The 24655-nt window shown below is 41.0% G+C and overlaps 2 protein-coding genes across 6 annotated transcripts in view; both read left to right on the top strand.

The window, feature by feature from the left end:
• The first annotated feature begins 243 nt into the window (after positions 1-243).
• Positions 244-5975, top strand: LOC139926896 (glutamine synthetase-like). Of its 3 annotated transcripts, none has more exons than XM_078286334.1 (7): positions 244-306; positions 2034-2208; positions 2871-3032; positions 3168-3314; positions 3939-4061; positions 4239-4443; positions 5183-5975. In XM_078286334.1, the coding sequence occupies exons 2-7, from the start codon at positions 2040-2042 to the stop codon at positions 5496-5498; spliced, it is 1122 nt and encodes a 373-aa protein (XP_078142460.1). In that variant the 5' UTR covers positions 244-306; positions 2034-2039; the 3' UTR covers positions 5499-5975. The 3 variants fall into 3 exon arrangements, with proteins under 3 accessions (XP_078142460.1, XP_078142462.1, XP_078142461.1); XM_078286336.1 differs by having other exon boundaries at positions 5089-5378; XM_078286335.1 differs by lacking the exon at positions 244-306 and adding an exon at positions 966-1047.
• A 3459-nt stretch (positions 5976-9434) lies between these two features.
• arrdc1b (arrestin domain containing 1b) overlaps positions 9435-24655 on the top strand; it is a 35273-nt gene continuing 20052 nt past the window's right edge. For all 3 annotated transcript variants that reach the window (XM_071918757.2, XM_071918756.2, XM_078288550.1), the window contains exon 1: positions 9435-9581. In XM_071918757.2, the coding sequence (XP_071774858.1) occupies positions 9464-9581 (118 nt within the window). In that variant the 5' untranslated portion in view covers positions 9435-9463. The remainder of the gene's footprint in view (positions 9582-24655) is intronic.

The raw sequence follows: 24655 nt of genomic DNA, 5'->3' as shown, positions 1-24655 counted from the left end.
TAGTGGATGATGTTTTTAACATTAACAAGCGCTCGAAACCAGTTTTGAATGACTTTGAAGTCTGAGGCATGGCAGATCCCTTTTTGTTTATCCACTGATCACAGATTGTATGTACTGGAAACAAATCACACACATGCACACTCACGCAGTCTTGTGTGACAGTCATTGAAATGTTGTATTAAAGTACACGTGAGCCTGTGACATCAGCTTGGTAATTTGCATGCCATTGAAATACCACAAACAAGTTTCGGCAGGGCTTAAGTGTCCTGGAGAAGCACAACTTCGCCTACCTTCACCTGGATCACAGTAAGTGGAAACATTTATCAATTAATTCATAAATTCGTAAAAACATTTTGTCTGCTTTGTTAAATGACACTTTGTAATCTGATTTTGTTGATCTCTTAAATACAGTGTTCCATATTTCAGTTAAATTCCCATTTCTTGTTCCACAAAAAAGGTGATGCAATTGGTTACTAGGAATAGGTGAGCGAGCTCTAGCTGCCTGAACTGACTGGTGTGACAGCTAGAAGTAGGTACAATACAAAAGAAGGTTTGAAAGATGTGTTTAGGATTGTAGGCTTATTGTTTGTAAATGTAACAAAATAGAAGTTATTGTGGATAGAAAACCTGTAAAAATCTTATTTTCCATCAAGAAGTTTCTAGTGTACAGTAGCTATATATAATTTTAAAATAGTGAGTTGTTTGGCGACTGTTACTGTCTGATCTTATTACTGTGTGGGCTGAAGCGCTGGAGGTTTTGTATTGATTTTGAAAGCTTATCGTTAGCCAAGATAGGAAGGATCTGTTTTGTTGTCATACTTTAAATGACACTGAAGGAGACGCCCTGGATCGCCTTGCCATGTATTTGGTACCAAATTAAAGGGAAAGTTGTGTTTTTTTAAATGGAAAAACTTGTGATTGTCAATTTCTTTTTATTTTTGAGATATAGCTGTTTGTTTGGAATGAGCAAGAAAATGCTGATTTAAGTGAGAATTCCCAGTGAACTGCAGCAACATTCTAGAATTCTACTGGGGTCTAGAGGGTTAAGTAAGTTATTTATGTGATTTGGCTTTATAACCAGGTGTTTACATTGAGCTCAAGTTAGATTGTTTATTGGGTAAAAACGTTAAAAATATTGTTTTCATGATGGAATGTACACAAAATATCTTAATTATACACTGCATAGATGTGGAACCTTATAATTCAAAATAAATAAATAATCATGGCATGACAAAATGACAATTTATAAATAAGAGAAACAATGTAATTTGATGAAGACATGCCAATCTGCTTGATCAACAAGTCATTTGCAAGTGGGTTGACCTGTTAAATATTTACAGATTTTGGAAAAATAATTGATGACATAAAAATGGGAAAGCACCACAGCTGTGTTTTATCCAAATAACATTGTGTTACTGTATAATTGTGTGAAATGCTTTTGTTACTTCAGTAGGTGATAATATGTTTGCCCTCCTAATCACTTATGCTTTCATTTTTACATTTGAAGTTTCAGATAGGCATATGTAAATCAAAAGTTTCCTAGGTGCTTTGTTTAGTTTAGTCCCAATAATATTTACTCAGAAAACAAATCTCCCTAATATTATTCTGAATAAATATTCTTGGGAGCATAAACTAGTGTGCGTGTTCGACCCCTTTTTCTTAACTTTTTACATTTGAGGCATTTAGATGCCACTTTTATTCAGAGCAACTTACAATGAGTACAGCACTAGAAGAAGATTAAATTCCTACATACTCACATTAAAAGAAAGTAAAAGTAAGGATTGCCAGGGTCAGAGCTTTAGTGGCCAGTGAACAGATGTTACCTAGGATGCATGGTACATATCAAGTGCTTCATAAAGAAATATATTCAGTATATTTGTTATTGTCTGTCTGATTGTGTTTGTTTTTTGTTTTTCTGTGAGTATGTTTGTGTTTTTGTGCGTGTGTCTGTGATGAGAAACTCACACATACTAAACATCCCACATATGGCAATAAAAACACCATTAATTGCATTGTAAATGACCTCTCTTAAGGTGAGCATGGCCTCAGTGTCCGTCAGCTCTCGCCTAAACAAGGGTTTGCGCCAGCACTACCTGAGCCTCCCGCAGGGTGACGAGTGTCAGGTCACCTACATCTGGATTGACGGCACCGGGGAAGGACTTCGCAACAAGACGCGAACTCTGGAAAGAGAGCCACAAACAATAGATGGTAACTGCATGGCCTCTTTTTTTCTGCTTTAGCGAGTTTAACTGCATAGCTAAAACACTCGAAAACATTTGGGGTCCATTATGTTGGCTTTTTGGAATGACTTAGCCTTTAATCATATTTAGCCTACAGCTGTGGCCTCAGGGCTGCATGGGAGGGAATGCTCTCACACACACATTGTAAACACTCACACTGGGAGCAAGTACAAGCACACTCTTGTACTGTTGGCCAATGGGTAGCTCTAAATAATATTGTTACTCTTCAGGTGCTTTGGTTTAGTTTCTAGACATGTCCAAATGTTGAAATCATATTAATTGTATCCTATCACTTTAATTTGTTTACGTTATTAACAGTATTTGGTGTAGTTTGTATATGTACGATCTACTGCCATACGTTGCATCATCCATTTGCACTCTATGTGAATTCCTGTTGTACCTTGTGTGTCAGTATTTACTGTGAAACTCTGTAAGTTCTTAATATATTTCTGCGCCAATGTCACCAAGTAGAATAAATAAACAGGAATTTGTGTGGGTGACATTAGGGCTGAGATATGTTGACAGCTCAAGTTTCACAGTTCATAGCACAGGGGGGCAAGTCTGGTTCTGAGTTGTATTTAAAGGAGATATTTTGCTGACAGCTCTTTCTGGTTGAAATGATCTTGTCAGATATTCCTGAGTGGAACTTCGATGGCTCAAGTACTTACCAGGCGGAGGGCTCCAACAGTGACATGTACCTGATCCCAGTACGCATGTTCAGGGATCCCTTTACCTTGGACCCCAACAAACTGGTCCTCTGTGAGGTGCTCAAGTACAACCGCCTACCTACAGGTAACTGCAAATTTCTCTTGAGATAATTTGTCTCTGTTACACATTTCTGGTAATACTTTGTCATAACGATCCTGTTCAACCTGTGACATAAAGTCAGGCAAACGAGCTGTACCGGTTCTTCTGTTCTCTGTCCAGAAACTAACCTTCGCTCCGGCTGCAACAAAGTGATGGAGCAGGTTAAAGAGCATTGTGTGTGGTTTGGCATGGAGCAGGAATACACTCTCTTGGGAGTAGACGGACATCCCTTTGGTTGGCCCACAAACGGATTCCCAGGACCCCAAGGTGATGGACCCATTCAACCAGCCGTGTTTCTTTCCATTCTGTTCAATTCCTCAAATTGTCCTCAAATGGGATTAGCATTATAAACAAAATATCTTGATGGTGAATGTCCACTGGCAGTAAAAGTTGCATGTGAAGTTACACCCCCACCCCCACCCCCACCCCCCCAGGCAAATTTCAGGCATCTGGAGCACGCTTTGACAAATGCAATGGCAGGTGTCTGTTTGATTGACATCTGCTCATAAAACACCCACCACAGAAAAAAAATCATCATGGAGGAGGAATGGAACCACGCCTTATCCTGTTTTCCCATTATCTATGATGCATCTCTTTTGAGCACAGGGACAAATTAAAGAAAGTCTCAGAAACTGTTCCAATGTGATCCGAACATTTTTATGGATTTATAAGCCAAGTAGTGTTTAATCCAAATGTTATTTTGGAACAGCCCCTATCACTGAATTTGTCAACACCCATTCCTCCCCAACGAAGCATCCAAAAGATTCAAGCGTAGCATTGTTGGGAGCGTTGTCAGTGGACACTGACAGTGAGAATGTGAATACATTTGTTTGGATAGGTTTTGCATGGATTTCCTCTAAACACGTCTCTTATTCTGTCTCTCACTTGAAGGCCCGTACTACTGTGGGGTGGGGGCAGACAATGCTTATGGACGGGACATTGTGGAGTGCCACTACAAGGCCTGCCTCTATTCGGGGGTCAAAATCTGTGGCACCAATGCTGAGGTTATGCCATCTCAGGCAAGTGTTATTGTTACCATCATGCACAGTGTAAAGAAACTACAGTCATTGTGACACGTTCTGCGCTTTGAAGAAGTTCCTCGACCCGAGTTCTTGTTTTATGTCCATTTTGTTTTACGCTTCTCTTCTATCTCCTCATTTCACTCTTTTCTCTGCCTCTACTTCTTCTAACTTCAGTGGGAGTTCCAGGTGGGACCATGTGAGGGGATTGAGATGGGGGACCATTTGTGGGTCTCACGTTTCATACTGCACCGTGTGTGTGAAGATTTTGGGGTTGTCGCCACCCTGGACCCCAAACCAATGAAGGGCAACTGGAACGGTGCTGGTTGCCATACGAACGTCAGTACCAAGGAGATGAGGGACGCAGGAGGACTGCAGTGAGTACTCTGTCTCTCTCTCTCTCTCTCTCTCTTTCTCTCTCTCTCTCTTTTCGCAATTCAGTACAGGATATCTCAAGATATGTTTGTCAACAATTCGATACAATTGGCTTCGTGTCAAATCCTGACAAAACCTTTCCTCAGTGTCTTCCCTATTCTGTCTCTCTGCTTTACAACTGTCTGAATTAAGAAAAAAACAACAATATGTTTGAGGTGGGTGGACTGCCCACTCTCCTTAAAAAAAGAAAAGAAAAAAAGATGTGATCACAAACCTATTGGGCTGTTAACCATTATTCTGATGTGTGATATTTTTCACACCCCCACTCCACTACTTGTGAGGAAAAATGATTATTCCCACAGCCACAGCACGTGTGTAGATTTTTAACAGGGTACATGATGGAAGGGTGACACCACAAAGGAGAGGGTGTGTGTATGTGTGTGCGTGTGTGTGTGTGTTCGTAAACATGAAAATGCATCATGAAAATGGTCAAAAACCCTCCCTTGATTTATCAGTCCTCAATAAATATACTGTCGGTCTATTCCAAAGTCGTCTTTTATCTCTTTATCTTAAAATTTTGAATAATACATAAGATATAAACCTCCTATTATCATGAGAACTAACATGTGCATCCTCCCTCACTTTAGGTTTCAAGGAGACCATATTCATACACATAAACAAAGACTGCCTTCTGCAACGACTCTCCATAACACAGCCGTCTTCCTTTGTTTTGAATGGCAGATACATCGAGCAGGCCGTCGAGAAGCTGAGCAAGAGACATGCCGAGCACATCAGAGTGTATGACCCGCGCGGAGGCCAGGACAACCAGCGACGTCTCACAGGCTTCCACGAGACCTCCAGCATCAATGACTTTTCAGCCGGAGTGGCCAACCGAGGGGCGAGCATCCGCATCCCGCGACAGGTCGGCCAGGAGCAGCGGGGCTACTTTGAGGACCGCCGCCCCTCGGCCAACTGCGACCCGTACGCCGTGACGAGGGCCATTGCACGCACCTGCTTGCTTGAGGAAGGGGAAGAGGAGGAAGAGCAGAGCAAATAAGATCAAAATGTGCGGTCCAACTGCACCTGCTATATAGCAATGTTTAGAAGTACACACTTGTCCATGAGTATAGGCCTGTATGTCTGAAGTTAGACACTTGGAAAGACTTGACCTGCAGACTTAATGTTGCTTCAGTACCAGCTATTAATGTTATTGTATTTAACCATCATGTGATTGTTTTGCGTTGCATATTTTAGAGCCATGTCTACCTGTTATCCATATGAATATCCCCTGTACTGTATTGGATTCTCATTAGAAATATAGGTCAGGATATTTTGTGAATCTGGATTGTTGAGATTAGAAATCATCAGAATGTCCTGTAAATCAGGAATGTGTTAAAACATCTACCTTGTCAGTTGTTGTTTTTTCTGAGCACACACTGTATATTATGACCTAGTTCATATTAATCATTGTTTCTTAAACTTAATGTATTCGTTTTGGTGAAGTGAAATAAAGACAAACAGTGGTGCTACAGTTTTCTTGGCTATATCTTCTATGAATTATCCACCAGGTGGAGCCAAGAATGTGGTTCTCCTCTCCTCTCACTATAAGCCTAATTCTTATGCGCCACCTGACAAAAGGTCAGAGTATCATAACACACAAGGCACATCTGTCTACCTAAGAACGGATGTGTGAGATGTGGTTTAAAATCATGATGCGTCATATTACAAAGGCGTGTATTCAAGTTGACAAGACGGGAATAGGGATGTCATTGCTACAGTGTCTTCTCCTTTCAGACACACAGGACTGCTCTTCATTCTGGTGAAACTGATTCATCATAGGCTACTTGCAGTACTGGCATGGATTCACCTCAATCTGATGGTAAAATAGGTCACATTTGTAGCCGGTGCATAATGACATATGGTGTTAGCATCGCATCCCGCCATTTCCTACCATCTCACCCCACCACTTTCAGCCAAGGACTGTTAAAATGAGTAATTTATTCAAGCTGTTTCGAGGGTAGCCTTTGCAACACGAGTAAACAAAAAAAAAGAGTGATTCTTCAGACCAGATCAGATGCCATCAGATAACAGATTTCCATGGATACCGGCTGTAACTTGGCAACGCATCGTGTTTGTCTGTTGTCATGGAAGCATCTGTCTCAGAGCTTTTACCAGGGATATTAACAGCCTAGTCATCATCTGTGTGTGTGTGTGTGTGTGTGTGTGTGTGTGTGTGTGTGTGTGCGAGAGAGGGAGAGAGAGGGAGAGAGAGAGAGAGGCAGACAGAGAGAGAGAGACAGACAGACAGAGAGAGAGACAGAGACAGATACAGAGAGAGAGAGAGAGCAAGAGAGAGGGAGAGAGAGAGAGAGAGAGAGAGAGAGAGAGTATCTGTGTGTTTATCTGATCTAATATTTGCTAGTGGCACCTTACTAAAGCACTACAGAATAATGTAGATCCTCATAGTGAAAACAATAAGTGAAAAGAGTAACTATATCTTTTTCTGTAGCTTTTATGCACCATGACCATCATAACTGTCTCATCTGAGGCCAGCAGCTGATGCCTGTTACTGGTTGCACATCCAGAGACAGGGAGTACAGCTAGAAACAGGAACTCAGAGATGGGAAGTACCAGACGGTCTGCAGGCGACGATAGTTCTCACTTCCAACTACTTCCATCTCCATACCAAAAATACCATTAGGCAGCCTAGACTGTTTGTTTTTTTGGCTGGGATTCAATGAGAGTGTCTCACATGATTCAGACCAATATCTTTATATCTGTGAGAGGCTTATTTGATTTAGGCAAAATAACGTCATGGTTAAGGTCTTGGTAAGCTACGGATAGCTTAATAGGTGATTTTGTTAGGTGTAAGATCCAGATGTGTCTTTAAATTTGTATAAAAAAACAACAGCTTTGTTAAGCAGCTGCTCCCATTTCACGCATGCATAGTATGGTAATATTGTGATTTTGGACAGTTGTACGAGACGATTTCCCTGCTCCTAACCCAATCCATTTCCATTTTAGGGGACATGGGTTTCTATTGGCTGGAATAGCATATGCAGTATCTTCCTTCCTTCTCCATTATCATTGGAAGTACACCCAGAAACAGGACGTACACTCACAGAAAGGACCACACTCAGTTTCTACTGGTACTTTCTTTGTTTTCTTTCTGGTTGTTGTTGTTGTTGTTGTTGTTGTTATAGCCTGTTAGCTGCGTAATGTAGACCTATCTCTTTTTCCTTGTGATTGGTCGGCTCACTAAAAAAGCGGTCCAAGATGTGTGCGCTCCTCTAATCAGTTTAACTTTTCTCAACCTTAGAAAGTGCTCAGCTCCGCACAAAAGACAGACAAGCTGCACTTTATCCAAAGCAGCTGCTTTCTATCAGTCGCTCCCAATTGATCTTCATTTAAAAAAGGGTGTTGGTTTGAAAAAAATGGAATTGTGTCTTGCTTATATATCCTTATGCAGTTCAGAGTTTCTGTTGTAACAAAGAGTCAATTTTAGTGTCAAAGATTAGGCCAATATCTCTGATTTAGCAATAGTCCTGCACTACAATTAATTTCTTGGCAAGTTCCTGGTGCCACTGTAGCCTACCACACAGAGGGTTTTTTTTTTCACAATACCAAGAATCTTGCACTTTGTATTGTTTTGCAGTTTTTCCTTTTTCCCATATTCAGTGAATGACATTGAGATGGGAAGTGCTGTGCCATGAGCCCGTCTCTGTTTCCAGTGCATTGGGTTGGAGAAGAGGTTTCAAAGAGACTGCAGGCACGCATTTGGCTGTCATGGAAAGTTTGATACAACCTTGGTGTAATTGTCTGTGTGCTTTATTTTGAGCTTTGACTCAACTGATCCTTTCACTTTTTCGGTGTACTAGTCCTGTCAGTGGCACATGTTGGAGAGGAGGAGGAGCACCCAGCTATCTTGCCTCAAATGTATGTGACAGTTTAATATTAATGATGTCTGATCCTAATGAAGTAGATTTTTAAGACGTTGATTACATATTTAAGTTGTCAAAAAGTATTTTAAATTGACTATCAAATACTTTCCAATGATTGTCTTGACTTTCAGGCATTCAGTGTAAACTTGTGTCCCGATGCCTCAATCACCTGGTACTCACCTGGTACTAAAAAAAACACAAAAAATCAAAGACATTTTTATGTTATAATGAATATTGCCTTTGTCCTCTTTTGGATTCCATTGCAAACTTCCAATTACCAAACAACATGCTCCAAATATTATTACTCTATCCAGGGACTAGAGCCTTACTTAGCCTATATATAGCCTACTAATTATATGCTATTTATACAACCAGCTGGACTTGACAAAGGGAAAACACAAAATACATCTGTAGCCTTCACATTACATAGTTAGGTCTTCAGCATAAATGCATTCTATGTGTAAGGATATAGTGAGTGTTAAGGGCAATGATGGGGTTGTAAATAAAAAGTTAATAACCACCAATTTAACCAAAAGTCAAATATATTACTAGCAAAAAAAACTCAATTCATGAAAAAAAAAACCTTGAATGTTCTTTTTTTTTTCTTCTCCTTAACAGACCCTATCCTCATAACTTGATACTAATGACTATGATGCTAGGCTATATTCTATGAACTTCCTATCATAATCAGCGTAAAAAAAAAAAGCTAAGTTAGCTCTAATTCCGGGTATAGAAACGTGCGTAAACTGAATGTAGATGAGTTTACCCTCCACTACATCACCGGCTATAAGGGTCTTTCTCTGTACCCCATTATTTTCAATGGATCAGTTTTAATGACGTCACGGCTCTCGGTGGGTGGAGAGCTCGAGGCAGGTGAGAGAGAGAGAGAGAGAGAGAGAGAGAGAGAGAGAGAGAGCGAGAGAGAGAGAGAGAGAGAGAGAGAGAGAGAGAGAGAGAGAGAGAGAGAGAGAGAGAGAGAGAGAGAGAGAGAGAGAGAGAGAGAGAGAGAGAGAGAGAGAGAGAGAGCGCAGCGCGTCTCGTTGTGAAGAGACACACAGTGGCTGGGTAGCGGAGCGGAGCCATGGGCAAGCTTCAAGAATTTGACATTACTTTTGCCAACAACAAAGTGGTTTACAGTCCTGGCGAATCCATAAGCGGAACTGTGAAAATAAGAACCGGGAACTCGCTGCAGTATAAAGGTAAGCTTGTGTTACATTTTGAGAGAGAGAGAGAAAGAGAGAGAGAGAGAGATATTGCCAGCGTGTCTTAATGCCTGGGCGCACGGGAGGGCTCGATTTAAATAAACTTTTCTTCGGTGACGATTGATGTAAGGGAAAAGAGACAACGCATGGCAGCGGCGTGTTCTCTTTTCAACCGATTCAACAGCTTATTGTGAGGCTGACCATCTCAAAACGTTGGTGTGGACATCACGCATTTGGCGCTGCGCTCGAGACGGGGAGTGGACGCGCCACCTCCACATGACAGAGGCAGCGGCTGTGGATTTGTTTTTGTGCCGTTTCAGCTTGTTACTCAGCAGACAGACGTTTTAAAAACCCACTTCCTGGACCGCATCCTGCTCATTACAACATGTTGCTTCCATGTATTGTGTGAACCAAAGACATTGTGGGGGGCTACTGTATAATATGGTTTGAACAGTGAAGAGCATCCCAGAAGCATAACAACAGGTGTTATTCGACACATTGCGCTGTTTTTTGCTGTTTAAGCATTTTATTATTATAGGTCTGTTAATATTTTCCGGTATGGGAGTAAATGTAAAGCATGTGGCTTTACTGACAAGTGACAACCAAACACTGGTGGGAAAAGGGGGGTAAAGAAGGTTTGCAAGGTGGAGAGCAGCTTTTTAGTTAACCTGGAAGTACACAAAGAATCCATTGTAGGGAAGTTATCTTGCAGGGATTCCTCACAGATAATAGAGGGGCTGCAATCAACTGTCACATAAAGCTCTTTTTCAAAGCCAGGGTATCAGGATCACTTTAATTGACAAGGGTAATAAATGAAGAGGGCATTTCCAGAGTGCTATGGAAAAGCAAACAAAAAAACAACAACCTTGAAGTTCATCATTCATCATCACAATCCCACATACAATGCAAAAGAAGCAGTGACATACTAATACATACCATGGCTATCTATATATAGGCCTACCTATACATTCAAATATGTATGTAGCCTACTACTATGCAGCATCTGCCACATTCAGCATGGGATATAGCCTACTACAGCGATATTACAATGGAACATTTCCCATTAAATAAATGTGGATATACATATGAAGTGACGTTTTGTTATAAAATGAGATATTCACCTTTTTAAAACAAACAAAAACACTGACACCTGCTCTTATAAAATGATTAATAATAGATAGTAAGTAACTTAAGTTCTTGCTGACAAAATTATAACACGTTTAGTGACTGAATCCTGTATATTTTAGAGATATTTTAGAGAAAAGAACTCCTGGAGGGATTTTGTGACTTTATTAGGCAGCGTGTTTATCTGTATGTCTGACATACCTAACTGTCTAGTTAGTGAGATTAATTTGTCTAATGTGTTGGCTGACCTGAAGCAGATGGTGTTACAGGAGAGGTCAGAGCTCTCGCTGTGCTCTGTTACACTGTAAGGTCACAGCGGTGTGGCCCGTCTTCACCCGACACCGCGCTCTCCACCCGCTTTGTGCTCTCATCCCCCTGGTGACGGCTGTGGCAGGTAGGGGATGTCCTTGGAGGATATAGACACCGGGGGTTTTGAAGTCAAGTAGAAATCCTTTTAAAGGTCTTTTAACATGAGAGAGGAGAGAACAAACATCAGAGCTGGGCGATATATATCGATGTAATATCGATATCGTGATGTCAGACTAGCAATCCTCCGGGATTTTGATTATCGTAATATCGTGATAAAGCTTAAATGTCGTCTTATCTTTTACAGTTATACAATTTTCGGAACTTATTCGACCCTTCTAGCGTTCTAGAGTGAAATGAACAATGAATGCCTCGACCTGCTTCTCCATCATATCCACATTAGCCTACTAATGCTCGTTTCTCACACTTTTGTCATGCGTATCTTCTGAAAGCACCAATAGTCATTCCCAAAATACAGTCACATTATCGATATCGAGGTATTGGGTCAAAAATATTGTGATGTTTGATTTTGTCAATATCTCCCAGCCCTAATCACAATTTTAAGATAATAACAAGGCCTATAAGCTTGTGAATGGATTTTGTCGTTAGTTTAATTAACACCTTCTGTGGCAACCAGAAGTCGTGCAGTGAGACTGTAGGCGAACAGCAGTGGCATACACCTATTGCATTTGTTGGCCTGTCCATTCAATTTTATTTCACTGATGTGTATCAAGTCTTCTGAACCACTAGGATTTCACTTCTGCAGCAAAGTGTGAGACCACAGTGTGCTTTCAGTTCCCAGCACTCTAACAACAGGATCAATAAAAATGATAGTATAATTGTAGTAAAGTTTATTTGTATAGAACCTGTCCAGGCAAAGTGCTTTGTAGATAATAAATCAGTAATAAATAAAAGTCAATAGTATCAACAGTGAGAATGCCAAACTTGAATTCAAAACAGGGTTTAAGAAGAAGAAAACTAGGCAATGAGAGTAAAAAAAGTAAAGTTACATAAAAAGCCTGTCTTTAAAATAATATGTTTTAAGAAGTGATGTAAAAGATGGCACTGGTCCTTCAGGCAGTGCTCTATTGAAGTCTTTGTGAAGGCACTCCAGCCTAAGAGACTTGGGCTCCATCTCAGGCTTTCACAGTGACCGTTAATGTACTGTAAACGCCTGGGCTGCATTATGTGCCCACTGACATCACCCCTTTCAACCCCGGCCATTGATGATACCATCAATCAAAAGGCTTGAATCATGCTGAAGCGGTGAATGTGTGCATGTCCTCTTTTTGCCCTTGTAAGAATTTCAGGTTTTTGCAGCTCAGAATAGACAGTAATAGTTGGTTCATTATTGTAATGCTGGACACTTACTGTTCTGGACATAGATCTCTCAGTTAATCACTTTAATGCATTTATCGCCAAATCACAAGGGTAATAATGTGAGAATCAATTCACGATAATGATCATACAAACATGGAATCATAATCAAAATGCCAAAGTGCAGCTCATCATTTACATCATGATGCCCATTAAGATCGGTGCCAAGGGCACACTCTCCTGCAGCCATTTTTAACCATTATTTACAAAATCGGTTTCTATCCAAACAGACAGCAAGTAACCTTGGAACTCAACACTGATTTAAATTGGGAAAGTGTACATGCCCGTCCTCATAGTGAGATTCAGCAGAGCGGTAACATTTGGCCACCAGGCAGGGGGAATCCAAGCAAGTGCCTCAAAAACAAATGGAAAATTTTTCATCCAGTTCAGGTCTACATGGCGCAGTCTCTCCTACAGAGAGAATGAGAGTTGTGAAATTATTTCTCTCCTTTCCTGCACCATGCTCAGTCAGCTGTCCAAGGAATCTGCCCGTTCAGCCAGCTTTCCCATTCCTCTCCCATTTAGTGTGCATGATGGAGTCCCTCAGAGGCTGCTGGTCAATTTTCACTCAGCTGTCATGCTGGTGAATTCGATGGCTATTTCCCGCCAGAAAACTGCACTGTGCCCAATTAGGAAGAAAAAAAAAGGCAAAATCCATCATCAGCCTCTTCAAAACTGGACAGCGGTCTTGTATTTCAGGACAGGACTCCCTCCCCGATATTGTCGTGGATTGTAAAGTTGGATTTCTGTCATTTGAGTGTGTGTGTGTCTCGGCTGATAGGCCACACATGCTATCCATTACATAGATTGTGGCACCATATGAGCCGTATGGATTCTGCCCTTGTTAGCCTTTTATTTACATTGTAGTCTGAGTGGGGTGTATACAGTTACCAAGTAGTGTGATGAAATAAATACAGAGGGATTTTCATAAGGCAACTGTAGGCTGGACCCCGGTGTTTCTGTTGCATGTGAGATTTGAAACAGAGGACAGGCAAAATTCTCAGCCTCATTCTATTATTGATGAAGGCCATTAGAGAGTATTTCCATTGATTAGCTCACTTAGAAAGACAGTCGTTTAAGCAGAGTCATGAATGCACAAGTACACGGAAAAGCTACTTATACACGTTGCTTACAGTTAATGTTCAACATGCACTGTAGCCTGGTTGAAACACATCACAACAACATGGCAGATACAGCTTTTCAGTTTATTTTGATGAATGGCCAATTGCCGTTTTGTTGTTTGTGCTAAAAACAACAAACATACTCATTGAGATGTAGGGGAACCCTCTGCGTCGATGATGAGTTATAGATCTGAGGAGGTGGTGAGAGCCAGCATGTCTGTTCTGTTTAGCATCATGTTGTGTCTTGGTCTGCCTCCCAGATCTCAGCGGCATGTATAGTCATCTGATACAGCAAGGGAATATTGTCGTATTGACTCAGTGCTGCAGCTTATATAGCAAGGATATACTACTATATTGACACTGTGCTGCTGGCTCCAATGCACTCTGAGAAGAAAAGAGTGCAGATCCAGTGAGAAAAGGTCCAACTCTGTGCCTTTTTATTCTGACAGTGAACTGTAAGGAAGTTGATGGACATTTGCACTTTGCACTTATCCAAACTCTGTGGAACAACGCCCAGTAACAGGAAATGAGAAACTCATCTCAAGTGAAAGTATACACTTGATCTGACTTCCTGACTTCCTGGCTGTTTGTAGTCTTAATTAACCTTTAAGTAACTTAAACTGTGTATATCCAAGTAGACTACAGAATAGGTGATGTGTGGAAATGAGACCTAGGACTACTTAGCTCTTTTGTAGGTAGATTGACAGCAGTGGATCCCAGTTTAGCTTGCAGCTATTAAGCAGAAACATAAACATTTACTGTAACCCAATCTTCATCTGTGGTAACAGGAACCACCAGCCTCATGTAAACAAGACTCTTCACCTTCTCACACACCCACGCACCTGTATACACACACACACACACACACACACACACATGCACAGTCTTTGGCTTCATATCTTTAACTTGTGCTGTGTTCTCTCATGTTCTTATCTGTATTTATATCCTGAGCTGCTCTGTAATAACACAATGAAACTCATTTGTTTAAGCTCTTCACAAACAATTTTGACTTGTTTCGGTCTAAAAGTCAGTTAAATCCACTTTCGGCACGTGTTTTGAGAATACCTCCATAGCTGTGTGTTATCGCCTTGTGCTCTCATGGTCCCATCGCATTCCCAGGAGAAAAGCGGTCTTTGTTTTCAGCGGGCTCGACCTTGGTCACTGTCCTCCCTTCCCACACTGTGACCACCACTCTGAGTAGTCAGGAGCATGTATGCAGCACATGCTCCTCCGAAAAACTGAACAGGTGCTAGATAACAAAAAAAACGGAGAGACGTTGAGATAGGAGGAAGATGGCCACACACAGGATTAATGCTAATTTAGTGGTTTACGCATCAAGGTCTTTTACTCCCGTCAGGCACGCACCACGTATACTAGGGATGGGACGATATATCGAAATTCATTATAGCAGCTTGTCCATCACAATTTCACAAGCTCTCCATCGAAATTATATTATTTGCACTTTGTAATGACATTTTTAAGTTGTTTACATTCCAGCAAGCCAATGCCATTACAAGAAAGATTTGTGTCTCAGAAAAAAAACACAATTCTGCACAGTCATACTTTGTTGTCATTGAACGTTTATTTATTACATCTTATCTTATCGTTGTATTGCGTCATGAAGCCCTTATCGCGTATCAAATTGTATTGTGAGATAAGCAGATTTTTCCATCCCTAACGTTCACCCAAAGAAAACTGAGGTCATTTTGTCACTGAATAAATCACGGGAGCATCAATCCAGTGTGTGAGAGTATCTTTTCTATTCTAGCTCACAAAGACATCTCTGCAGCCCGGGCCGAGGTTTCTGTGTAAGCTTTGTGTGTCTAGACTCGGGGGCCAGAGTAAATCATGACATCATCTGAGCCCTGAGGGTGATTGATAAGAGAGCCGGTTGAGAAAGAGAGGAGCTGTTACTGGAGCCAGGGATTCAGCCATACCCAAAGCCTGAGACACATTTTTACAGACAGGGCCTTTAAATACGAAATAATACATAATTTATGATGAATAATAATATATACAATGAATAATTAATAAATACGAAATAAATACGTTGCATTAATGCGTACATAAATGTCTGCCATTTTTGTTTTTAACCTTACTGACTTTTGGTTACTATGGTTTAATTGTCTATAAAGCAGTTTGTAACTTAGTTTTTAAAAGTACTATATAAATAAAGGCAATAAGAATGCGTATCTTTGCCTCAGATTTAAAGCCACACTGAGGATGTGAGTTTTCTCCCGGGATGAGATCTCCTTCATTGGAAAAACATGACACACAAGTGACTCATAGAGTTTCCATCCTTGCTGACGCCCTTGAGTGAGGTTGGTCGGCATCGATCGTCTCGTACACGACCGCTCAGTGTACCATGCCCATAAACAGCAGGACCAGTGCTGTAAGCTGGAAACCTCGCCACCACCTGCTCCCGCTCCCCTTGGACTTAGTCGTGTTTATAACGATCCTTTGACCTCCATAACCAACACCCCATCCACCCTCATGGCCGGTTATTTAGGTCTGCCATAAGAGGATTGTATCTCAGCCCCCCCTGATAAGCGTAGACACTCCCCCGTATCCTCCCCTCCGTCCCAGATCACTCCCCTTCTTCCTCTTTCTGAAAGCTGTCCCACTTCCCGTCCTGTAACGTGAACAACAGCAAAAGCAAAAGCAAGTTCACAGTGGTTTGCAGAGAGGATGTGACTCTTCTGTGGAACAAAGTAGCAATTGGCTTCTTCTACCAAAGAACCGAAAGATACAGAACCTGTTTCCTGCCAGGAGATAAGCACACGGTTTATGGTTATTGTCTCACTTGTTGGTATTTACTGGCAGTTACGTATGTTGTATGTTGTATCAGTAAAATGTTACGTGATGTGTCAGTACAGGCCCAGGTGACAACAAAATAATCTCAGTCCTTTGGAGGACTGGAGGCTTTGTTTGGAGAATACCTGGATAGTGTGATTTTAATTTGATTTAATTTAACCTTTATTTAAGCAGGTTAGTCCCATTGGGATTAAGAATCTCTTTTTCTTGGGAGACCAGGCCAAGAAAGCAGCATCAAGACAAACATAAAAGTTGCCAAATGTACCAAGACAGAATATAGTCAAAAGCACTTAAAGAAGGAACAAGATAAGACAATGTATGAAAATGAAAATACAATCAAAATCATATAAGAGAGAGAGAAACAAAATTTTATCTTCTGTATAAGCTCTCCAAAGTTCACTAGATCAATATCAAATCAGCAGTTTCACAGTGTCAAAAAACAGCAGACATTTAGCTACTGGATGAAATTATCCTGGTAAGCCTTTTGATTAAAGATGAGTCCGTCCTGGTGGCTCAGTTGGCTAAGGGTTCGAACACAGCCCAGCATCTTGGTTGCATGTCACCCCCCCTCTCTCTCCTGATCGTTTCTCTCTCTACTTTGAACTGTCTAACCTAACCCTAACCAAAAATACCAAAGATAATCTAGCTAAAACAAAAGCAGTACATGCCCTGCACACCTAGGCACAGTCATAGGGCGCAGTACTATAAATGACTGCTGTGCATGCAAGACGCAGGTGCATGTGCGCTGGGGTGCACATACTGTAAATTAAGCATAACTCTGCCTAATGGACTGGCTGGCTGTGACTGCTAAGGCTAGGAGTTCCCACATGCACTGTAAGGTGCTTTGGATAAAAATGTCCTTACCAAATGGCTTATTTTATGTAACGACATTATCAGTCTTCCTTTTCTACACTGGCAAGCATGAGACCACAGACTGATAAAATCAAAAGATTAATTTTGCCACTAGAAATGAAGACATTTATTCCAAAAGGTTGATGTGTGACACTGCTCTCAGAAAATGATAGCACCAAATTGAAATAAATTATGGTAGTTTTTAGTAAGAGGAAGCAGGGCTGCAGCTAGCAGTAATTTTGGTAATCGATTAATCTGAGAAATAAATTATGAGAAAGTTTTGTGTAGAGATGAGAGTTGTCAGTTATCGTCATCCAGGTTAGTAGTTAACTAAACATAACTGTTCAATGCTATCAGGTCTGTAATCAAGCTAATCCATCCCTTGATAGCCAAGTGGCATAAATACCAACTACTATCTGGTGCAGATGTGGCTTCAGGATACTTTGAAACTCTGGAAGGCCATTGTGTTTTGCAGGGGTTACACGCTGCTGTATTGTTGGCTTTAGATTTGAAAATATTCTCAGACTTTGTTTTTGAAACTCATAGTCTATTTTTTTTTAATGTGTCATGGGTTCTGTTGTATTTTCAGCCATCTTCAATGAGAGAAACGTCTTCTGTGCCTCTCTGCTGCATGGTGGTCAGCTAGATTTTTCAAGCTGTGCAGTGCATCCTCTCGTTGACCATTAATAAGACGTGTCTTTCATGCATACAGCCTGGAAATGTATAAATAATGCAACGTGTAGATGATAAAAATCCACGTTGTCATCTCACTTGCAGAATCAATTTTGCCGGTTATGTTGAGTAATCGTCACAGCCATGATAGAAGTAGCAGAAGTACCTGAAGCTCTTGGTTGACAAAATTAGAACACTTTTAGGGAACAGATTCTCTATACGCTATACCTGAGGGAATGACTTCCCTGCAAAATGGATATATAGCAAAAACACATAGCAGTTTGGAAATAAACTCTACAAATGCAGGTACCTATGTTAGGGTACAGCAGGCCGGGCTGTAATCTGGTGGACGGAGGAGAAAGGCCTGCGATGGTCGCTGAGAGGCTTGAAGTGCCTCTGGAATGTTACACATTCCACTTTTCACAGCTCACATAGCGTTGCTGTCTGTCTGTCTCTGGTCACTGTGAGGTTTTGGTGGATATGAAAAGCTTTTTTAGAACCCACATTGAATACACTTGCTGCAGGACACACAGATTAAGTCTTTTGTAGCCTGTATTTAGAGGCAAACCTTTGTGTGTGTGTGTTTGTAATTTGGTTTACCACCGGCGTTCGGCTCAGCTCTCTCTTGATAAGCGATAAGAGGTTTCAGGTATCATTCCATCTCCAGCTGAGCCTCTTTTCCCACATGCTGTCCTCTTATCTTAATCCTCACCTTCTCCCTTCCCACCTAATTTTTTAGAGACATTTTAGAGCTCTTTATTTGCCATTTTACACAGTTGAAAATTTCTTTGGATATCCCTCTGCGACACACATGCATGCATTTCACTAAAGGGAACAGGCAGAAGGGGCAGCGTCTTCCTCCAGGACACTTGGACAGAGACGGACACATCGTCCGCTCTGGGGATCGAACCTGTGGCCTTCTGTCTCTGGGAAGTGATGAGAACGTAAACCCCAAAATCATCAGTGTCCCTGGAAGATCATTTGCTCCAGTGCTCCATGCTAACACTTTAGCATCCACTATGATGAGTGATAATAGGTGACTAACATGATCTCTAAACTGAGAAAATGAGAACTTTTAGCAGCTCGAAAGCTAATAAGTGATAGGTCTAGGGTTTGAATCCAACCCAGGACCTTTGTCACATGTCACTCCCATTCTTTCCTGTTTGTCTTCACTATAGACTAGCAAATAAAGGCAAAAATTACCCCCCAAAAAATGTCTTTAAAAAAGAATAAACCCGGCTACATCGGCAATATTGAGTTGCTATTTCATTTTTTTAATCTAAATGGCATTTATATAGCGCTTTTCTAGTCTACCGACCACTCAAAGCGCTTTACAATAATGCCTACATTCACCCATTCACACACCGATGGCGGCAAGCTACCACGCAGGGTGCTGGCACAACCATCGGGAGCAATTTGGGGTTCAGTATCTTGCCCAAGGACACTTCGACATGCGGACTAGAGGAGCCGGGGATCGAACCACCGACCTTCTGATTAGTGAACGACCCGCTCTACCTCCTGAGCCACAGCCGCCCCAATCTACAAGCCATTTAATGAAAACTACTAATAACTTTGTATTATTTAAAGGTCAGTCTGTTTACTTTGGATAATGCTAGTGGCCTAGCTGTCACTCAACATTGTGTATGCTGAAGCGCTGGAGTGAATGATCTACACGGAGACACATGGGTGATTTTGGTGTCTATGTTCTCATCACTTAACGGATAAGCTGACCAACGGGCCAATCTCCCAAAAAACTTGGTGTATTCCTTTAAGATTAAAGATTCTAAAACAACAGCTGTGGTACTACCTGTTTCACACAATATTACAGATTCTTAACTCTGAAGATGTTTATGCATGAGGAAGGAACCCCTCTTCTATGATTACAGTGTCCTTGACGAAAACGCTGCTTCCTAATCAGCATTTGAAAGTTTTTCAAAATATAACATTCAAGGATTCCGTTTTTCTTCAAAGATGAAGTCAACATTTGTCTGGTCTGGCCTTGCTCTGAATATGTTGGAAATATTAGAATTGCTTAACTAACTTGTCAGCAGCTTAATAATTATATGCATATAATTCAATCAAGCTATCAAGAAAAAGCTAATCGCTCTACACTCAGCAGCTCTTTAATCTTAGAAATTTTGCCTCATGATGACAGCTGATATGTTTCAAAAGATCACTTAGCACAAATAGCCCAAGACTTTGGATGAAGTTTCAGATATCAATCCTGATTGGATGCCACTGAGCTACAATTAACAGTCAATATAACAGCTGAAATGCACCTACAGCATCAAACTGGCTTGATCTGGCGTGGATCTGGTGTTTGCCAATGCTTCGTTAGGCCTTGTACTCTCAACTTGTAGTAAAATAATAATAATAACAATAAAATAAGTTTTCAGTCATGCTTTTAAAAAAGAAGTATGTGTGATGTCAGAAAGTAAAGAATAAACGTGGGAGAAAAGGAACCCAGAAGTTTTGTGGAAGTGACATGGAAGTAATTACTGTTTATGTTGCATCCTCTTTCCAATGAGCAACACAGACAGGACAGGCTATTTTTAAACAATAAATGTAGCTTTAGCATTGACCACAAGGTATGATCCTTTAGTAACATCATGAATATGGAAGAAAAGTGATGAGAAGTTGCTGACTCCACACTTGGTGTGACTTGTGATAGTCAGCTCTAGTGGCTTAAACTGTAATGATTAAACGTCAAAACGTTTACACTGCAAAGTTATTGAGGCCTAATCTCTTATTGCCTTCGAATGTTTTTGCCATAGAACTTTTCCTAAAATCAAAATCTGTTAATACGTCAAGATAATTCCTCTGTGTTTCCAATTTTCTTGAAACAAGTGCCCATATCCTAAAATATGGCGATGACTCCATCTGAAGATAATGCCAGTTAATTTAAGAACATTTTTGAAATAAGTTGACTTTTATCTGAAGCAAGTACAATGAGATCAGCTCAGAGGACTTGTTAGAGGCAGAACCTGAAGGTAAATATATTTAAGATTTGGCAAATTTGCTGTTTTACACCTCCAGCATTCGTAGACCCCCATCAGCCCTGACTTACACTGGTGATCACGGCAAGAGAACAGACATTTCCCATACTTAAATACTTAAATGAAGGTCTCTGTTGATTTCCACAGATTTCATGAAAAGCTATCCTGAACTGATGAACAGGTAGCGTATACACAACTAAAATCATAACCAAGTGCTTCATACAATAGGCAAGACAATGAATAAGAAAAAAAATAAACCTGTACACTGGATTGATTAATTAATTGCGCCCTTATTGGTTCATCTCGTATGCCTATGCCTGATGGAAACCAGTTGAGGTTGAAATTTTTTCTGAGGAGTGAAAAGTGCGTGGGTATTTTTTTTCTGCATGTTGTTTCTAGATAAAGCCCAGGGAGAATGAATACAGATGCGGTGAGGGTCTCGTCGGGTCACGGTGTCTGGCTGGATTTGAGCCTACCACAGGGAAATGTTGAAATGGCAACGTGGGAGCGAGTGTGCAGAGTGAAGATTACAAATCTGTTGGTTGTTTCATGATGTAACTCCCCCCAGGCTAAGCCTCTTAAACTTGCATACCAACATACACAGGGATGCGTGGATACATGCAGATGTGTATACACGCAAGCACATACAAACACAAATATTCACAAGCAGATCGCTGGTGTTAAAGCAAGTAAAGCTTGTCAGTGAACACAGAAGAGAAAATACCTTGGAAAGTTTGTAGTAATGGTTCGGCTGGTCCATGATAGGAGACTCACAGATAACTTTTCAAACAGAGTGCCAACTTAATATTTCAGCAAATGAACTGTAGCAGTTGAAGTTATGAGAACAAGTGTTACATCACCAGCATGGACCATGGACCATCTAACTCATGGTCAAACTAATTAGATAGCAACAGGTCATCATGGACAAAGGTGGAAGTAACTAATTACATTTACTTCTGTTACTGTAACTGAGTAGCTTTTTAGTGTAGCCTGCATGTACTCTTTTGAGTATTTTTTAAAGTCAGTATTTTTACTTTTAGTTAAAGGGTAACTTCTGTATTTTTCAACCTGGACCCTATTTCCCCATCTTTTTGTGTCTAAGTGACTAAAGGGGACAACAATTTTTGAAATTGGTCCAGTATTGAGCGAGATCGCTTCAGCCGGTAGCCGCGAAACGAGCTGCAATGTAATCCGACGGGGCAAATCACACCGTCAATGTACGTCCACTAAAAGTGCTTGTTTTTGCCACTGACAGGCTCAGATTGTTATTATAAGTGTCTGACAACATTATGGAAAGGACCCTACAGAGAAATTTTACGTTTTTCTTTACCTTTCGCTTGATCCGGTCTGTGTGTAACCAAGTCTCGCTCAAGTCTCGCGAGAGTTGAGTTGTTGCAGGAAGTTACACACAGACCGGATCAAGCGAAAGGTAAAGAAAAACGTTTCATTTCTCTTTCATTACAGAGTACTTCACTACATTTTACATTTACATTACAGAGAACTGATTTTGTGTCTCTCCATAAGTATCAGAAACTGGACAATCGTAAACTGACAAATTGTGGAGCCATTCACAGTGAACGGTCTGTCAGCAAAGAAGAGAAGAGTAGTCTGGCTTTACTTTGTTTCTGCACTTTATTGTGTAATTTCCAATTAAAAGAATCAACTCTGCACTCTCATCCTTTTAGAATTGCATGGAAAAGATCACATCTTCTCTTTCTAGTTTTTTTTATAGTACATTTTAAATTAGCTACTTTTTACTTTCACTAAAGTAGGTTTTACATTAGTAGTTTTAGTTCTACTTAAGAAAAATATCAGCAGATACACAGAACAATACTTCTACTTGAGTAGGAAATTGTAATACTCTTTCCACCACTGTGTATGCATGACCCTAATGCTCCACAAGGTGCTCTGCATGCCGGGTTTCTGTCCATTTCCTACCATAAAGAGAAGAAACTCGGGCTTTATGGGAGTCTGGCTGAACTAACAACCCCGCCTCTGTTCTGCTTGTGTGGGATTCCCTTACAGCCATTTGTAATAGATCATAAGATCAGGTGCCACCGCTTGTTGAGTCTCACTGAGAGGCATTAAAAGGGAGACATGGGGAGATATGGGGGAAAGTGAGAAGGACTAATTGTTCGCAGCGCTTAAAGATTTAATGAAGGTAGTAAGTGTAGCGTCGGATTACTTGGCTGTCTGGATGCAGAGAATGATGTGGAGAATGAAGGCTGTGACCTCTGTGCACTGTTAAAAGCACAAGAAACACTACTTTCTACATATTATTCCTTCTAAAATTCCTAAAAAAAAAACACCCCAAAAAACCAAAACATCCTGCTGCTATATTGCTCCAGGGGAGTTATTTCTGTCTCTGTGCTCTAACCCCACTGCTAGAAGGTGTACGTGTGTCTTGGTGAGACATGTGCCAAAACAAATTCCCAATTATTCTTTCTATTTTATTGCTCTAAAACAAAATAAACATGTCATCTCCCATGAAGGATGCAGGCAGCCCTTGGGCCAATCAGCAACAAGATGTCACAAGATGTTTGTTTCATCAAAATCAGGCCAGTAGTGTCTGAGATATCACAACTGAGTTAAATTTTAGGCCAGTCAGTGTGATTTTTAAAGATAGCTGGATTTCTATGGCAACTTTCATGTCAATCAGACTCACTGGGCCTGTCAAAGTTTGAAATTTGGACCTTTCAATTACAGCACCTCCATCAGGTTAATCAGTGTATTTTTTTAAATGATAGAACACGGTGCCAAAAAGCATTATCCCACCAAATTCTGTCAAAATTGGACCCGTACTGTAGCAGTTATGCCCTTTCAAAGTTTGAAATTTTGACCTTTAATTACAGCGCTCCTATTAGGCAAATCAGAGTTATCTTTTTAAATGCCGGAACACAATTTGAGCTGCATGTTTAGTCAAAATCAGGCCAGCGGTGTCTGAGATACCACCTGATATATCACGTTTGGCGGATAGACAGACAGACACAGCCCGATCTATCACAGGCCGCTTTGGGGATTTACCGGTCTCATTATGCTGGAATGCGCGGATGACGTCTGAGGAACCTTTAGCACATGCAAGGAATGTTGATCAATTCCCCGGAGATTCACAAGGCCTTTCCTAATCTCCTCATTAATACTCCTGACCCACTTTATGGTGAAATCCCAGTGGTCGTATAGAGACAATTCTCCCCTTGTCTGGGGAGCTCTGCCCGCTCCTTGTTTTGGCTGAGGGATAAAGAGCCACCTCACACTGCATTGTTCTCCTAAAGGCCAGACCTTAAACAAACACACTGTAGCTCCTTTGTGCTTGGGGGTGATCGGCTGAAACACTACTCAGAATCGCTGTAAATAAGGAATTATCGTTATCAGCCGAACTTTCGCTGTGCATCTCCCTGACTGCTCATCCCCACCGGCCCACACGCTGACTCACTGTTGCCATGTGGTGATGCTACAGGGGTCAAGCTCTGACTTAATGGCTTCATCACACAGACACTGTTGCGTCTATACCCAGGAAATGTTAAACCCTCGTTGTTGCCAAAGGATTTTTTCCCACTTGGCCCGCATGCGAGTGTGCAGTCATAAATGTCTGTAAATAATCTCCATCATCACTTTAAAGTAAAGAGGCTCTTTGTTAGGAAAATCCAGTGACAGAGCAAAGAAAAGTTTTGTGTAACTAGCACATACTTTCTCATGAAAGTATGCCCTGAAGGACAAAATTCCTGCACAGGGAGAGGGTGGAAGAGTTGGAATGCCAGCCATAAATGAGTCTGTCAAATCTAGACAAAGAAGTGTGAGGGGAAAAAAT

The sequence above is a fragment of the Centroberyx gerrardi genome, chromosome 2 (genome assembly GCF_048128805.1).
Source record: "Centroberyx gerrardi isolate f3 chromosome 2, fCenGer3.hap1.cur.20231027, whole genome shotgun sequence".
NCBI classification, from domain to species: Eukaryota; Metazoa; Chordata; class Actinopteri; order Beryciformes; family Berycidae; genus Centroberyx; species Centroberyx gerrardi.
This window is presented reverse-complemented; position numbering and strand designations above follow the sequence as displayed.

Bases quoted from the DNA above. Each gene is read 5' to 3' on its own strand.
- LOC139926896 (XM_078286334.1), top strand. From the start codon at position 2,040: ATGGCCTCAGTGTCCGTCAGCTCTCGCCTAAACAAGGGTTTGCGCCAG. The intron at 2,209-2,870 runs GTAACTGCATGG...TGATCTTGTCAG, and splicing joins AGAGCCACAAACAATAGATG to ATATTCCTGAGTGGAACTTC. The intron at 4,062-4,238 runs CTCAGGCAAGTG...ACTTCTTCTAAC, and splicing joins CAATGCTGAGGTTATGCCAT to TTCAGTGGGAGTTCCAGGTG.